General features: G+C 43.9%; 6 protein-coding genes across 10 annotated transcripts; 3 read left to right on the forward strand and 3 right to left on the reverse strand.

Annotated features, from left to right (window-relative positions):
• Positions 1 to 13: 13 nt before the first annotated feature.
• Positions 14 to 1,337, reverse strand: LOC120444991 (PI-PLC X domain-containing protein 2). 2 transcript variants are annotated; one of them, XM_039625025.2, is made up of 2 exons: positions 1,160 to 1,337; positions 14 to 1,101 (listed from the first exon to the last, which is right to left on the reverse strand). In XM_039625025.2, exons 1-2 carry the CDS (start codon positions 1,233 to 1,235, stop codon positions 221 to 223), a joined length of 957 nt encoding a protein of 318 aa, XP_039480959.1. In that variant the 5' UTR covers positions 1,236 to 1,337; the 3' UTR covers positions 14 to 220. The 2 variants fall into 2 exon arrangements, with proteins under 2 accessions (XP_039480959.1, XP_039480960.1); XM_039625026.2 differs by having other exon boundaries at positions 14 to 1,106; positions 1,160 to 1,316.
• A 136-nt stretch (positions 1,338 to 1,473) lies between these two features.
• Positions 1,474 to 3,193, forward strand: LOC120444990 (pyridine nucleotide-disulfide oxidoreductase domain-containing protein 1). 2 transcript variants are annotated; one of them, XM_039625022.2, is made up of 3 exons: positions 1,474 to 1,535; positions 1,717 to 2,446; positions 2,502 to 2,673. In XM_039625022.2, the coding sequence occupies exons 1-3, from the start codon at positions 1,533 to 1,535 to the stop codon at positions 2,534 to 2,536; spliced, it is 768 nt and encodes a 255-aa protein (XP_039480956.1). In that variant the 5' UTR covers positions 1,474 to 1,532; the 3' UTR covers positions 2,537 to 2,673. The 2 variants fall into 2 exon arrangements, with proteins under 2 accessions (XP_039480956.1, XP_039480955.1); XM_039625021.1 differs by having other exon boundaries at positions 1,481 to 1,535; positions 1,717 to 3,193.
• On the reverse strand, positions 3,125 to 3,917 carry LOC120444994 (transcription initiation factor TFIID subunit 13). Its single transcript, XM_039625030.2, has 3 exons — positions 3,758 to 3,917; positions 3,354 to 3,696; positions 3,125 to 3,285 (listed from the first exon to the last, which is right to left on the reverse strand). The coding sequence occupies exons 1-3, from the start codon at positions 3,869 to 3,871 to the stop codon at positions 3,263 to 3,265; spliced, it is 480 nt and encodes a 159-aa protein (XP_039480964.1). The 5' UTR covers positions 3,872 to 3,917; the 3' UTR covers positions 3,125 to 3,262.
• Positions 3,918 to 4,031: 114 nt separating this feature from the next.
• Positions 4,032 to 6,306, forward strand: LOC120444989 (protein nessun dorma). Its single transcript, XM_039625020.2, has 3 exons — positions 4,032 to 4,383; positions 4,453 to 5,953; positions 6,017 to 6,306. The coding sequence occupies exons 1-3, from the start codon at positions 4,239 to 4,241 to the stop codon at positions 6,177 to 6,179; spliced, it is 1,809 nt and encodes a 602-aa protein (XP_039480954.1). The 5' UTR covers positions 4,032 to 4,238; the 3' UTR covers positions 6,180 to 6,306.
• A 125-nt stretch (positions 6,307 to 6,431) lies between these two features.
• On the reverse strand, positions 6,432 to 7,247 carry LOC120445118 (28S ribosomal protein S18b, mitochondrial). Its single transcript, XM_039625264.2, has 2 exons — positions 6,861 to 7,247; positions 6,432 to 6,804 (listed from the first exon to the last, which is right to left on the reverse strand). The coding sequence occupies exons 1-2, from the start codon at positions 7,142 to 7,144 to the stop codon at positions 6,474 to 6,476; spliced, it is 615 nt and encodes a 204-aa protein (XP_039481198.1). The 5' UTR covers positions 7,145 to 7,247; the 3' UTR covers positions 6,432 to 6,473.
• Positions 7,248 to 7,531: 284 nt separating this feature from the next.
• LOC120446411 (plasmanylethanolamine desaturase) lies at positions 7,532 to 13,435 on the forward strand. Of its 3 annotated transcripts, XM_039627358.2 has the most exons (7): positions 7,546 to 7,658; positions 7,963 to 8,155; positions 10,707 to 10,947; positions 11,677 to 11,888; positions 11,957 to 12,175; positions 12,230 to 12,399; positions 12,457 to 13,434. In XM_039627358.2, exons 3-7 carry the CDS (start codon positions 10,710 to 10,712, stop codon positions 12,545 to 12,547), a joined length of 930 nt encoding a protein of 309 aa, XP_039483292.1. In that variant the 5' UTR covers positions 7,546 to 7,658; positions 7,963 to 8,155; positions 10,707 to 10,709; the 3' UTR covers positions 12,548 to 13,434. The 3 variants fall into 3 exon arrangements, with proteins under 3 accessions (XP_039483293.1, XP_039483292.1, XP_039483291.1); XM_039627359.2 differs by lacking the exon at positions 7,963 to 8,155 and having other exon boundaries at positions 7,532 to 7,658; positions 12,457 to 13,435; XM_039627357.2 differs by lacking the exon at positions 7,546 to 7,658 and having other exon boundaries at positions 7,723 to 8,155.
• Positions 13,436 to 13,471: the final 36 nt, after the last annotated feature.

The raw sequence follows: 13,471 nt of genomic DNA on the forward strand, positions 1-13,471 counted from the left end.
AACAGTTTACAAATAGTTTATCAAATAAATCACTTATTCTTTTTCATGATTTTCGGTCTTACACAACTTAATATTCAAAGAATGCTTCTGTTTTGTAGTAAAATCCAAATATTGGCTTTTAAAAATATTAAAAGTACCACAGGATAATAGCCCTGACTTCCCTCTGCCTTTCCTACAATAGCGGAAATCTCCATCTTTCGGCCATTTCTGTGCCACGCTTTCAAGTGGACTCCAGATTCCTACCCACAGCCAATTGTTCCAGTAATTTTGTGTTTAGATTTACCACCCAATCGCAGAACTGTCCGTCCTTAAGGCTTACAAAGTCGGCCAGAAAGACATTTACCCTAGGCTCGTCTTTTGGCTCGAAGGGACCTGGAATCTGTTCCTGAATCCAAGGCTCCAGCTTCTTGTCCACCCGTTTGGCTGCGCTTTTCAGGGTGAAGAAAAGCCGTAAGGCGATATAGCGAGGTGTGGGCGTGATAAGGCACTGGGAGACATAACCCTGTTGGGGCTGTCGCGAGAGTAGGGAGTCCTCCAGAAAGGATTGCAGCTTCTTGACACTCGTTTTATTGGGCCACGGAGTGGGCCACGCATAACTGGGCCAGAATCTCAGCGGCAGCGGAATGGGACATCGCCTATAGATGATCACCACGCTCCGATGCATTTCCAAACATCTATTCAAAGTACAATCCTTAAGGGAACCATCTACCGTGGAGTACAGACGATGGGCGAATAACTGGATCAGATCCTTGTGCAGCTGCTGGTGCTGAGCCCCTGTCATGGCGTAAAAGTGCTGCAGATCTAGTATAACCACCTCCTCTGGATGGGAATCGACGAACTGGCGGATCTCTAAAAGCGGCTCGAAAATCTCCATGGCGAAGAGACCATGACAGTAGTAAAACTTGTCATCCTTCTGGGCTATCCTTAGATCAAAGTACCGCACTCCCAACTCCAGTTGTTCCAGAGTCCCAGATGATTGCGTCTTGGACCAACGGCGGACGAAACAGGGAAAGAAGCGATGCCATCGCCTAATGGAAGTTTCCGCATCTGGCGATAGTTCAGACTTGCTATTTATGCCATATGTCATCGAATTGTGGGAACCTATACTAGATTGCAGACTCCTCAATTAATTCAGTTAGTGCGATGATCTCACACATACCTGGTATAGCCAGATTGATAATGGACAGGTCGCGCAATTCACTTTGCAGATCCCTCATCCAGTGATCCTTGGACATGGTGCCTCCTCGTCCTTCCTAATTCCTTCCCTGAAGACTAATATATGACATACACCGATGAAGTGTTGTTGATATTAAGGTTGTCTATAAATAAACCAGAGGCGTCCGTAGGGGTTCATTTGGCTGTTCCGTGGTATATTTAGTGGGGCTGCATTGGTTTTGGCGTTTATTAAATACCAAACAAAGCAGCTGATGATAGCTGTTTTGTGATAAACACAAAGTACAGGAAAGTAACGGCATTGCTATAATATTGTATTAACTGCAGTAGTAACATCATGAAAAACTATTTTTCTGAACATGGTAAATTTCAATCGAAATATATATTTGTTAGACTTAAAGCCACTTGCCACTTATGCCACTTTTTTCGTGGAGTGCTTCAAGAACAGACTTTACTGTATTGCCTTGCAGTCAGCTGTTCAGTTGTTCGTTAGGGAATGTGAATTACTTTGCTATTTCTTTATTTTCTGGCATTTTATCATAGCGATTGTCCCCGAGGATGTCGCGGGAGTGCGAGTTCCTGGTGATCGGTGGAGGTATCGCTGGCGTCAGCTGCGCCGAGTCGTTGGCAATTTGCCGACCCAATGCCTCCATTCTCCTGCTCACTGAGTCCAGCATCGTGAAGAGTGTCACCAATTTGGTGCCGGTGGCTCGCTATCTGCACAAGTTCGACGTTCGGGAACAGGATGTCTCCGAAATGGGAGTTAGTTTCGAGACCCTAGTGGATCAACTGGAACACATCAGCAGCAGCGAGCACTGCATCCGGACTAAAGCGGGTGTGAAGGTTAAGTATCGCTATCTGTGCCTCTGCTCTGGTGGAACACCCAAGCTCTTCTGCGGTCAAGTAGCAGATCCCCATGTCATTGGCATTCGGGACACGGACTCTGTACTGCAGCTGCAGCGAAAATTGAGAACAGCTAAGGATATTATGATCTTGGGCAATGGGGGCATTGCCAGTGAGTTGGCCTACGAACTGAAGAATATAAATGTCCATTGGGTGGTTAAGGATGCCCACATCTCTGCCACATTTGTGGATCCGGGAGCAGCGGAGTTCTTTCACATAGCCATGAACGAATTGAAGGAGCAAGATTTCTCTCCAGTTACAGCTATTAAGCGAATGCGGTACAGTGAAGTGCTGCCCAAGGAGGAGACTAACAACCATGGAGCTGCATTGGGTCCGGACTGGCATCGCACCTTCGATTTGAGTGGATCAGGTAAAAGGGAAGTGAAACGCCTACCGAAGATCTATTACAAATCTCGCATACACAGCGTGCAGGATCTCGACGACCACGCAGGTGTTATAGTTAAGTTGGAGCATGAGGATGGGAGCTTTGAGCAGTTGACCTGTGATTTTATTGTTTCCGCAACGGGAGTCTTGCCTAATACCCACTACACCTGTGATTCCCCACTTGAATTTTCCTCAGATGGTGGCATATGCGTGGATGAAATGATGCGTACCAATCTGGTTGATGTCTTTGCGGCCGGTGATGTGTGCACGGCCAACTGGCCGGCCGCGATGCACTGGTTCCAGATGCGCCTGTGGACTCAAGCTCGGCAAATGGGTTCCATGGCGGGGAGAAGTATGGCGGCCGCCAGTGAAGGCGAATGCGTGTACCAGGATTTCTGCTTCGAGCTCTTTGGCCACGTAACCACACTTTTCGGATATCCTGTTGTCCTGTTGGGACGCTTTAATGGTCAGGGTTTGGGCAGGGACTACGAAATTCTGGTGCGCTGCACGAGAAACAAAGAATACATCAAGTTTGTGCTTCAGAATGGCAGACTACGGGGAGCCATGTTAATCGGCAACAATGATCTCGCAGAGACTTGCGAGAACCTAATCCTGAACGGCATCGATTTGGAGCCCTATGGCGACGACATTCTGAATCCCGACATTGACATTGAAGACTATTTTGATTAGTTTATTATGCGCTAGCTTAGAATATTAAAGACTTGTAAAATAATTTGTATTTTGGAGTTTACTGCTAGGATTGGCTTGCACGTGAATTTGGTGTTGCTTTTTTTGGCCGCTGTCATTTAAGCTTGCCCTCAGTGCCTGGGAAAAATTGGAATAAATGTTGGGTTATATCTAGGTCTGGAGATGACGATCGTTGCAATACTCACCCACATACTTGATCTCATCGAAGGCCTTTCGCGCCTTCTTCAGCTCCTCGTTCATGGTCAGGAGATCCTTGACCCTGGCGTACTTTCGAGGATCTTTGCGCACCAGGAAGATAATGTCCTCGACTTGAACGCGGCCTGTTCGACCGATTTCCATTGCCCGGTGAGTGGTCTCAGCGATATACTCGATGACCAGGTCTTCCAGCAAGTCTACGGTTTCCGTGTATGGATTTTTGTCGTCTCCAAATCCGAACATCATGCAGCGCAGCTCCTTGCTGAAAAGGCGCTTTCTTCCGGAGTTGGTAGCCACAAATTGGTCATCGTCCGCATCGTCATCGAAGTTGAACTAAAATGAGTGATTAAGTAAGAACCGGAGACTTGGAGCTGTTAGCCAACTGTTTTCTTACATCGCCGCCCTCGAAATTCTCCTCTGGCATGCTAATTGAGGCCATAGTGCTCAAATATATATTAAAATTTTCAATTTGTATACAAATGTTGTGTTTACGCAAATAAAACCGCATTGAATGAGTACTGTTATCGATACTTGCAGTACGGCTGGCGATAATTGTTTGAGAAAAGTAGCTGATACTAAGCCTAGCCAGAAATAGCTAGATCGGGAATTCATAATTCAAATATATGAGCTTGTCAACAACACTTTTAATACTTGAGCTTATGAACACATATATCAAATATATTTAAAAGCATGAGCAGCTTTAAAATATGCGCTTTTAAAATAATAGTCAAAGAGCAAAAAGCTAGATAAACTCAACGCATAGTTGTACTGTGCGATAAGGTGCATTGCCCGATCAATCGTTATCGAAGCCTTCGTCTGAACACGCATTTCAAAAATTTTTATAAACGAACACATAGTTCATTTAATAGGGGAAAATGGAAGTGTTTACCTTTGAAAAATCGTATTTGGAGCGTCTAAAAGAAGCGGAGGCGGTACTTTCATGGGAAGGAGCCGTCATGCCTGCATCCCAGGTTCGATCCGAGTGGAAATCCTACGTTGAATTAAAAATTGAGCCTGCAGGTAAGCTACCCACACACACTCGTGCGCCAAAAGCAACTACATATATACTTTATACTATATGTATTTAAGGATGGCAGGCGATTTGGAAAATACCGCGAGTTATTTGCGAGGATCTGAAACTGCGCTATCCTACCATTGTTTACGGTTACGTGGAGCAGGTGATCTTCGACGAGCTGAAGGCGGTATTTGTTGTAACCGCCGTGCAGGATAACGACGTCCACCTTCCGGAGAGTAATGAAGTGTCTCTGGTGGAGCTGTGGCCCACTGTGCAGCAGGAGAACACCGCTCTGAATGTGGATACCACCGCAGAATGCATCGATCGGTTGCGCTTTTTCTATACGCATGTGTGGATGCCTTGGGACAAGGACTACGACGATGATCGGGATTGGGTGCAACAGCATCTGCAGGCTCGTATCCAACTAGTCTGCGATCTCAGCAAGAACAGATTGCCTCGCCCACTGGCATTGCACATGCGCACCCTGCTCACCGAAGCTAAATACATTCAGCAGCGTTTGGACTACTTAGAATTGGATCTCAGCGATGCCGAGAGCGACGACGAGGCTGTAGAACTCAGTGACAACGCAGCAGAGCCCATTAAACGACAATCTAAGGCGGGCAGTGCCAATGGCAGTCTTAATGTCTCCAGTCTGCCGGTAACGGATCTGATGTGCCTGCACCTGCGTATGGCAATCATAAGGAGCGAGTTCGAGATTCTTGAAAATCCTGAAATGAGGCGAGCCTACAGTGAGCTGCAGTCAAACAGCCTAAAGCGGCTTCGCTGCTCATCCGGGAAATCCACACAATCGGAGGATCTGTTGGTAGAGCGGAATCCCATAAGCCATGTGGTGACATTACCGGGAAAACTGCAGGATCAGCTTGAACTGCTGAAGCTGGCCCAGACACTTATCAAGACGGATTCGCATGTGCAACTGTCCAATACGCTGCAGGATGTCCTGAGCGTCTGCCAGAGCAACGATGATATTCTGCTTTCGCCTGGCGAGCACACAATCAAATTCTTGGAACACCTCAACGATAATGGCAGCCTGAGGGGGCTCTCTAATCCGAAAGCCATACTAACTCCTTCTACAGATTTTTCCCTGCTACCTGTGGTTTGCTCAAGTGATGAGGATAGCACCCTGTTGGTCATCGATGGAGACTATACCTTGTCCGAATTGGTATTGGATTGCCGCCATGTTCGGAGAGGAATCCTGCTGCGCAACGGCACTTTGACCATGCGAGGGTGTCGCATGCTGGGCGATGGGAGCTCCAGCACCCAGGAGGGTATCGTCTGTATGCCAGGTGCCAGCGCGGAACTCAAAAGTTGCCTGATTGAAAACTTTGCTGTGGGTGTATCGATGCGACCGAAATCTAGCGCCGAGTTGGGAAACGTCCAGTTTATAACCTGCAAGACTGGACTAGAGTTGCTGGAGAAAACCACTTCGGTTAATCTGCAGGGTAGCAAGTGCAGTTTTGAAAACTGTGCTTTAGGAATACTGGCAGATGGTTTTGCATTGGGAGAGCAAAAAACGGAAAAAGCACTGGTTTTAAACAAATTCAGCGAACTTCAGCGGTAAATAAAAATGTGTTATACGTTACACTTCAAGAATTACAACTAATATAATGTTTTTTTCAGGTTCAACGAGGATAACTTGCTAGGTAATTGCAGCTTTTACAATTGCAAGAAAAATGTTCGAGTTTACCACGAATCCGGTCAGCTGCTGGCTCAGCGATCGCATCAACAGCTCCTTGAGGACGAACTCGGTGGGGAGAACAAGGAGAACATTCAGATGGTCTAGGGTACATTTTGTACATTAACATTTAAATCAGTTCACCCGATACAGCAATTACTTGATTAATAAAATTAAACTTAGCGGTAACCGAAAATCCTATTGAAAATCGTCAATAAAAAATATGGAAAAACTCGTTAGTCCAGTTTCTTGTGATTTCGTTGGATGGCCTCTTTTGTTATAGTAAATTTATATGTAAAAGCGTTTTCCAAAAAAATCTACCTTTAATACATAATGCCCCCGATCAATACGCATTCTGAATTTGTTTACAGTAATTTCTTTTAATTAAAACAAGTAAATCAGTTAAGCTTTCTGCTTCTGCTCCTTACCGTAGTACTCGTTGTAATCATATTCCCTGAAGGGCACATCATATGTAAGGTATCCGGAGTCCCGGGCTTGCTGAACGGCCACCATTAGTCGCAAATGACTCTTTTGACACAGGCCTGTCTTTGAGTAGCTGAGAACGTCTCCGCTGTGGGGGGATATGAACTGCTCCAGGAGCTCCGTGTTGCGGTAGTCCAGTACCAAGTACTCATCACGGCAAATGGGACAAGGATTTCCGGTTGAGATACGGTTCTGACGAATGCACGTCTTTCGTGTTTTCCGCGGCGCATACATGCCCTTGTGGTTGCGCCTAAAGATTTTGGATGCAATGGAAGTTTTCAGGTGCATGTTTTCATTTGCACTTACCGATACTGCGTCCACACAAAGTCCTCGCCGTAGGTTTGCTTGTAAGCGGCGCTCTTTAAGTATCGAATCGAGGTCTCTACGGGGATAGCCTTGCTGCGATCCTTTGCGTCCGGTGCGGAACTACTGGTGGTATCCTCTCCTTCGCCCTCAGGGGCAGCCGCATCATTTTCTTCAGTCGAAGTCTCCGCCTTGCATCGAAAGGCGCTGGCCGTGTGAAAAGCTCCCCGGCTATTCCGAGTAATGTTGACCAGGCCTCTGTAAATTCCATGTGCTATTGGCAACATTGTAATTGAATAAAACCTAGATTATATTTCAAAAAATTCAGAGGCGACGTAACAAGGTAAATTGCGTGCAGCCGGTGGACCATATGTTTTCCGACCTACTGGCAGCGCTGCCGAGGTATCGACTATCGATACATTCAGGGACGGAACACCTATCACTGGGGTATTCCCCGACCTATGTTTAGTTTGATACATTTTTTATTAGCTTATACTGAAACTTTGATTGTTTCTATCTGAAGGGTCCCCAGCCTAGAACAATTTTTGTAGGATGTACAAAATATTTTAAAATTATAAGCTTTAGGGTTTGATCAGCTATAAAACTATCTTATATAACCTACACCATACATATACATATATGACGCTATCAAAGATGCTTTGTTTGCGGTTATAGTTTCAAATTTCTAAATCATAATTTGCACTTGCTTAACCGTCAAAATTAAAATATTTTTAACAACGACAAAACGGCTAACGTTTCAGACTGTGGCGTTTAAAACCGCAAAAATAAACCAACGTAACGGTAAAGGCCGACACTCACGTTTACACCCACACACACGCGACTTCGGGGCATGAATGAAAATGGCTGCGACGTACGATTCGGTTTTCCCGTTAGTTTAGTTTCTTTCGGAATTTACTGGTGCAAAGTAGCGGTACTATTACTGCAGCTCCCGCGCCCGCGTGTGTTTGTGAGTGCGAGAGTGCTTGGCGTGCGTGTGTGTGTGTGTGTGTGTGTACGGTGGGGCAGCCTTAAATCACGTGCATACAAAAACCAAAAGAAAAAAGCACGGCATTTATTTACATTTCGATGCCACTATAAAAAATAGGACGTCGACGCCTGGGTTCGCTGTAAAGCGCCGTTAGTGAATGCCCAACAATTCCTTGCGTGTGCACATGTTTTTGGTCCTAATCAATATTTGGCAGACGGTCATTTAGATTTAATTGTTGAAAGAAATAGGCCTCAAACAACAACAACAACTTCGGAGCGCCGACAATAACAATAGAAACACCTGCAAAGCGGTGAGTAATTTTCGCTTGCTTTAAAAATAGAGCCGATTGCAGGTTTCTTATCAATTTGCGAAAAGTCGCGACAACAAATAAACGGGTCTATAAATACCGCTATGCCAACTACAAATGTTTAAAACAAGAGCGCAGTTAGGATGGGCAAACAAAAGCTGATGGTTTTGTCACCCGAAAGGAATGGGGTGGACCTTTTTCAAACCACCTGCCTTTGGAAAACGAAACAAACTTTCCCATTTGGAGTGTCTTCTCGCGCATTTCGTGTAATAAATTGTTTCTTTCCTGCGGCGCCACAACGAAAATCGTGGCTACATTGTGCCAAATTATTACCTGTTGGCTGTGCGCCCTTTTTTATGCCTTGCGCGAGCAAACAAACGAATAATTAGCCAGGTGGGCGGTTCGAGAGACGGAGTTCTCTGAAGAACAAATTTTCGTAAAAAAAACTTGTAGTGCTTTATGGGATTTCAGCGCGAAAAAAACTTGCCAATATTAAGATAGGAAACAGCGTAAAAATATTGATTAATTTTATATTAGAATACATATCTTATAATAATTTAAGTAATCAAGAGTCTTATATTTATTATAATTTTGTTTTGTTTTTCAATTCTTCCAATGTAAAGAAGTTGTTAGCAAACAAGTTGATCGTACCCAGTGGCTACAGGGTATCTAAAACAGGCGTGGGCGTCCCTGAAGTCGGCGCCAAAGAATTTAGTTGCGGACATTCTCACATTCATTTGGGTTTCTCTGCTTAACACCGCCCACCACCCACAATCGCTATATATACACCCACAACTTCAGGAGTTGGCATGTGTTTTTACACCCGTTACTCATAGAGTATAAGGGTATGCTCGGTTCGTTGAAGAGCATGTAACAGGTACATAAAACCGTATCCGACCCTATGAAGTGTACATATGTATCCCTGAAAAGCATCTCTACCGTCATAACAAAGTTGTCTTCAAAACGAGTCTGACATGATCTTTATAGGGATTCACAAAAACAACATTTGATAGTATTCAACCTGCCAAACAGCGTTCTAATTGTAATATTTTTTAAACGGTTTTGAGCGAATGTCTGATCCATGCAAGTCACCTATTTATTTCCTTTAATCGGTAAGGGTATCTGATAGTGAAGGCACTCAGCTACAGCGTTCTCCCCAGCTGAAATTGAAATCAGCACTCTACTGGGTTCATTCCCTCCGTCAGTTTATCCTGGCCGGTGCACGTCACCTGGAAATGTTTGCGTTTGCCAGCTGGGCGTATTGGAACTCAACCGTCCCATTACAGGTCCTGTCCTCGTGTCCTTCGAGACTCTCGGATTCGGAAACATTAGTAGCAAGGAATATATGGCCACGCGTGTTTCGAAAGGTGCTTTATCAATAGGCAGTTGCCGGTTTTGATTAATGTGCTTTCACCATTAGTTCCCTAGTGAAATACGGCCCATGGAACGGCATTGGAACAGTTAATTTGTGTAATATTTCCGATTCGTATTGGGATAATTTGTTTAATTGCGAGCGCGTTTGTCAATTTCTAATCCCAATTGCGTTTTGGGGTAGTAAGTATTCTTAATTCATAAAAGTCAACGGCAATCAATAAACTAGTGCTCTCTAGTTAAAGAGGGAACCTTTTCTGGTATATTTTTGTTTATTTTATATGCAAAATTTGTTTGACTTATTACCATTAATATTGGGGTGAACTCTTGACTGTGCTTCAAAGTTCTTATCGAGGTTGTAATCTTCAGAGAGAGTATATCTTGAGGTGTGAAGGGCGTAGTAGTTTACGTAAAATAATAAAATACCTTTATTTTGATCCTACTTGAAGTGCAAATGAGACTTTGTTTGCTTCCGCCCACATAACGTGTTTGAACCCATTTATGAGCGAGCAGTGGCTCATCAACTATAAAGCAGCGAATAACAAAGAAACAAATAAGCTGCTAAAAATATAATACTAATAAAAGCCCATCGCGTTAATCAACCTACCCGAAAAAATAGCCTTCACAACAATTTAAATACCAATTTGCCTAATTAAGGCACATCCAGACCGCGCCTCCGCCTATGACAACTCAACTGAACTTAGGGTTAGCTTCTGGTGGTGGTGGTCCCTGCAGACCAGGCGTAAGTCCAAAATATTGCGTGACCAGTCGTTTGGCGCTGAAGAGGGAGGGAAGTCGGTGCAGCTGGAGGTAATGACATCAACGAACGACGCAACATGCTGGGATCCCTGACCAGAGGTCATCCTTTGGAGCTGCGCGACGGACGGTGTGTCCTTTAGTTGCGCTGCAGTTAAAGCTGGTGGTTTTCGAAAACATTTTAATCATTTAAATATATGCATCGATATAAGTATTGCATGACCACATGGCTGGCCTCGCAATCATCAATTATGTAGGGGCTACCAATTGATCCAGATGCCATTATTCACAGGCAATCAAATCCGGTGGCCTGACATTGAATTCAGTCATTGCATTGAATTCAATCAGTCAGGAACTGTCGTCAAGGCCTCCAAGCTGTTTACTTCTTACTTCGTTCAACTCCTGTTTTAAACTCCTCCATCCGCAGACGATGACGGCCAAGAGCGATATGGATATTCTGGCCAACTCCATGTACGAGGACGACCCCAATGGCAACCTAGCACCCGCCGCCACTAAGGATCAGGAATCGGTTAAGCCGGAGGAGCTGAAGGTCACCACCTCTGGCACCAAAACAACATCCCCCAACTCAACGACCATAACATCGACTTCTCCGCGATGGGGTCCGCAGAATAAGGGCGCCCAGGAACTGGCCTTATTGTACAGTCCAGGTGAGCAGTTCACACAGGCTATAACTGTTACGGGTAAAGTTACTAGAAGGTGAACTAGAAAGTGTTGCCGATAATTAAAGAGGAGACTAATTTAAGATAATGTTAAAAATTACCTACAGAGAAAGGGTTCAGTCTTTTTGACCTATATTTTTTTAATAGAGCTAATTCCTTATAAACCATCATTTTTATACCCGTTACTCGTAGAGTAATAGGGTATACTAGATTCTTTGAAAAGTTTGTAACAGGCAGATGGAAGCGCTTCCGACCATATAAAGTATATATAATATATTCTTGATCAATCTCAATAGCCGAGTCGATCAGGCCATGTCCGTCTGTCTGTCCGTATGAACGTCGTACAAAAGCTAGAAGGTTGAGATTAAGTATGCAGACTCCACAGACATAGACGCAGCGCAACTTTGTCGATACATGTTGTCACGCCCACTGTAACGCCCACAAACCGGCAATAACTTTCAGTGCTGAAATTTCTCCTTCGCACTTGCACTAGCAGAGAAACGGGTATCAGATAGTCGGGGAACTAAACTATAGCGTTCTCTCTAGTTATACGTATTACTTGTGTAAAAAGAATCCGTCTGACTGTTTTGTGTGCAATCTCAGAAAGTTTGGTGTTTACATATCTCTTTACCTTAATAATGGGTATATGATAGTCGAGACGCTAGATTATAGGGCGCACTTTTGGACATTCTTGATATGAATTTTCTATTAAAATAGGAAAACGTGCCCAGGAAATCATTTGCGTATACACCTGCATTGGCCTTATGATCATTAACCTGGCCTTGATCGTTAGGCACCTGAAATTGGAGCGGATAAGTGTGGCTTTTCTGTCTGCCCTGTGCGGCATTATAACGGCTGACTTTGCCTCCGGCTTGGTTCACTGGGCGGCAGACACGTGGGGATCGGTGGACATACCCATGATTGGAAAGGTAAGCATCTACATACATCGAGAACCTAATGTGTGAAGCGATACAGAATATATATTTGATTATTTTAGAACTTCCTTCGACCCTTTCGCGAGCATCACCTGGATCCCACATCTATAACGCGACACGATTTCATTGAGACAAATGGCGACAACTTTATGGTTGGCATACCAATTCTGGGGTACTTGGCTCAGTATTTTTACTTCAGGACGCCCAGCGAGATCCAGCAACACTTCGGCTGGATAGCCTATGTGTTCCTCTGCTCCATATTCGTGGCCATGACCAATCAGGTATAATGAAATGTTATTCCCTGGCTGCTAGAACCTAAGACGTACCCTATTCAGATACACAAATGGTCGCATACATATTGGGGATTGCCGAGGTGGGTGCTGTTACTCCAGAGCTGTCACATAATCCTGCCACGCAAGCATCATCGCATACATCACGTTGCGCCCCATGAGACCTACTTTTGCATCACCACCGGATGGCTTAACTGGCCACTGGAACGCATCAGGTACGGCCCTCTATCAAAGCAACTAAGATGGTAATAATGGATTATGTATTCGCGTAGATTCTGGTCAACAATGGAGCTTATCATCGAGCATTTTACGGGGCTCAAGCCCCGCGATGACGACCTGAAGTGGGCCAAGAAACTCACATAGGCTCGCTGCCCAGCGAATGTATATAGGAAACATGGACCAAAAGCAGAAAGCAGCCTTAAATTGCTGAACGTCACCTTCATATGTTGTCATGTCCAACAGAATGAAGTAGCTTTAAATGAGACAAGATTGCATACATACTTATTAGGTTTATCACATAGTTCTCAATTGCATATTTGTTAAAAATAGTTGATTGTTTTGGATTAAGTTCGTGTTTTTTAAATACCATATTACTATTGTACACCTGCACTCTCGCACAATGGAGCGCATAAACTAATTGATCTCGCCACAGATTAATCGTACTACGAGTGAGCCTTACGTATACCTAAATAATAAGTGGAACAGATTAATAACTATTGAGCACAAGCTTGTCTGGTCAATTTTTAAAGATTTACACAAAGTATAAGTAATTACTCGATATATATGTAGGCTTTACGAGCAATACCGTCTGAATACGGTCAAATAATCGCTGCTTATCGATGGCCATAAATTAAATCAATTTATTTACAACTATATATACATAGAAGATACAATTAATATAGGAGCTGTATGCAATCAAATATGTGACTTAAAACCTTTGCCTTACAACGTTTTTATAGTATAGCCTGTTCTGGACGAGCGAAAACCGTTTTAGTGGCAAGTGTAAGAGACCAGTTTGTATAATTAATTTCCAAAGGATTTTGCCATGTGCAACTGTTTTCAAGTAATTCTCTAGAGTTCAGAGTGATCGGCGTCGAAGAGGCTAGTTGCTTATATCATTTGAGGTGTTGTTGCACAACGCAGTAACTTTAAGACGGAAATATTCTTTGTGATCTGAGAAAATAAATCAATAAGCTGAAAAGCTAATATCGACGTGGTATATATTTATTGTATGTTGTACATCTATGTTACGCAGTAAGCTGCAATTAAAACAAAACAATCCCTAAA

The sequence above is a fragment of the Drosophila santomea genome, chromosome 2R (assembly GCF_016746245.2).
Source record: "Drosophila santomea strain STO CAGO 1482 chromosome 2R, Prin_Dsan_1.1, whole genome shotgun sequence".
NCBI lineage: Eukaryota > Metazoa > Arthropoda > Insecta > Diptera > Drosophilidae > Drosophila > Drosophila santomea.

Excerpts from the sequence above, each read along its gene's own strand:
- LOC120444991 (XM_039625025.2), bottom strand. The coding sequence starts at position 1,235 with ATGTCCAAGGATCACTGGATGAGGGATCTGCAAAGTGAATTGCGCGAC. Across the intron at positions 1,102-1,159 it reads TATCAATCTGGCTATACCAG|GTTCCCACAATTCGATGACA; the intron begins GTATGTGTGAGA and ends AATCTAGTATAG.
- LOC120444994 (XM_039625030.2), bottom strand. The coding sequence starts at position 3,871 with ATGCGGTTTTATTTGCGTAAACACAACATTTGTATACAAATTGAAAAT. Across the intron at positions 3,697-3,757 it reads AGAATTTCGAGGGCGGCGAT|TTCAACTTCGATGACGATGC; the intron begins GTAAGAAAACAG and ends CACTCATTTTAG. Across the intron at positions 3,286-3,353 it reads CGATGAGATCAAGTATGTGG|GCACTGAGGGCAAGCTTAAA; the intron begins GTGAGTATTGCA and ends AATTTTTCCCAG.
- LOC120444989 (XM_039625020.2), top strand. The coding sequence starts at position 4,239 with ATGGAAGTGTTTACCTTTGAAAAATCGTATTTGGAGCGTCTAAAAGAA. Across the intron at positions 4,384-4,452 it reads ATTAAAAATTGAGCCTGCAG|GATGGCAGGCGATTTGGAAA; the intron begins GTAAGCTACCCA and ends TATGTATTTAAG. Across the intron at positions 5,954-6,016 it reads AAATTCAGCGAACTTCAGCG|GTTCAACGAGGATAACTTGC; the intron begins GTAAATAAAAAT and ends TGTTTTTTTCAG.
- LOC120445118 (XM_039625264.2), bottom strand. The coding sequence starts at position 7,144 with ATGTTGCCAATAGCACATGGAATTTACAGAGGCCTGGTCAACATTACT. Across the intron at positions 6,805-6,860 it reads TTTGTGTGGACGCAGTATCG|GCGCAACCACAAGGGCATGT; the intron begins GTAAGTGCAAAT and ends CAAAATCTTTAG.
- LOC120446411 (XM_039627359.2), top strand. The coding sequence starts at position 10,710 with ATGACGGCCAAGAGCGATATGGATATTCTGGCCAACTCCATGTACGAG. Across the intron at positions 10,948-11,676 it reads GGCCTTATTGTACAGTCCAG|GAAAACGTGCCCAGGAAATC; the intron begins GTGAGCAGTTCA and ends CTATTAAAATAG. Across the intron at positions 12,400-12,456 it reads TGGCCACTGGAACGCATCAG|ATTCTGGTCAACAATGGAGC; the intron begins GTACGGCCCTCT and ends GTATTCGCGTAG.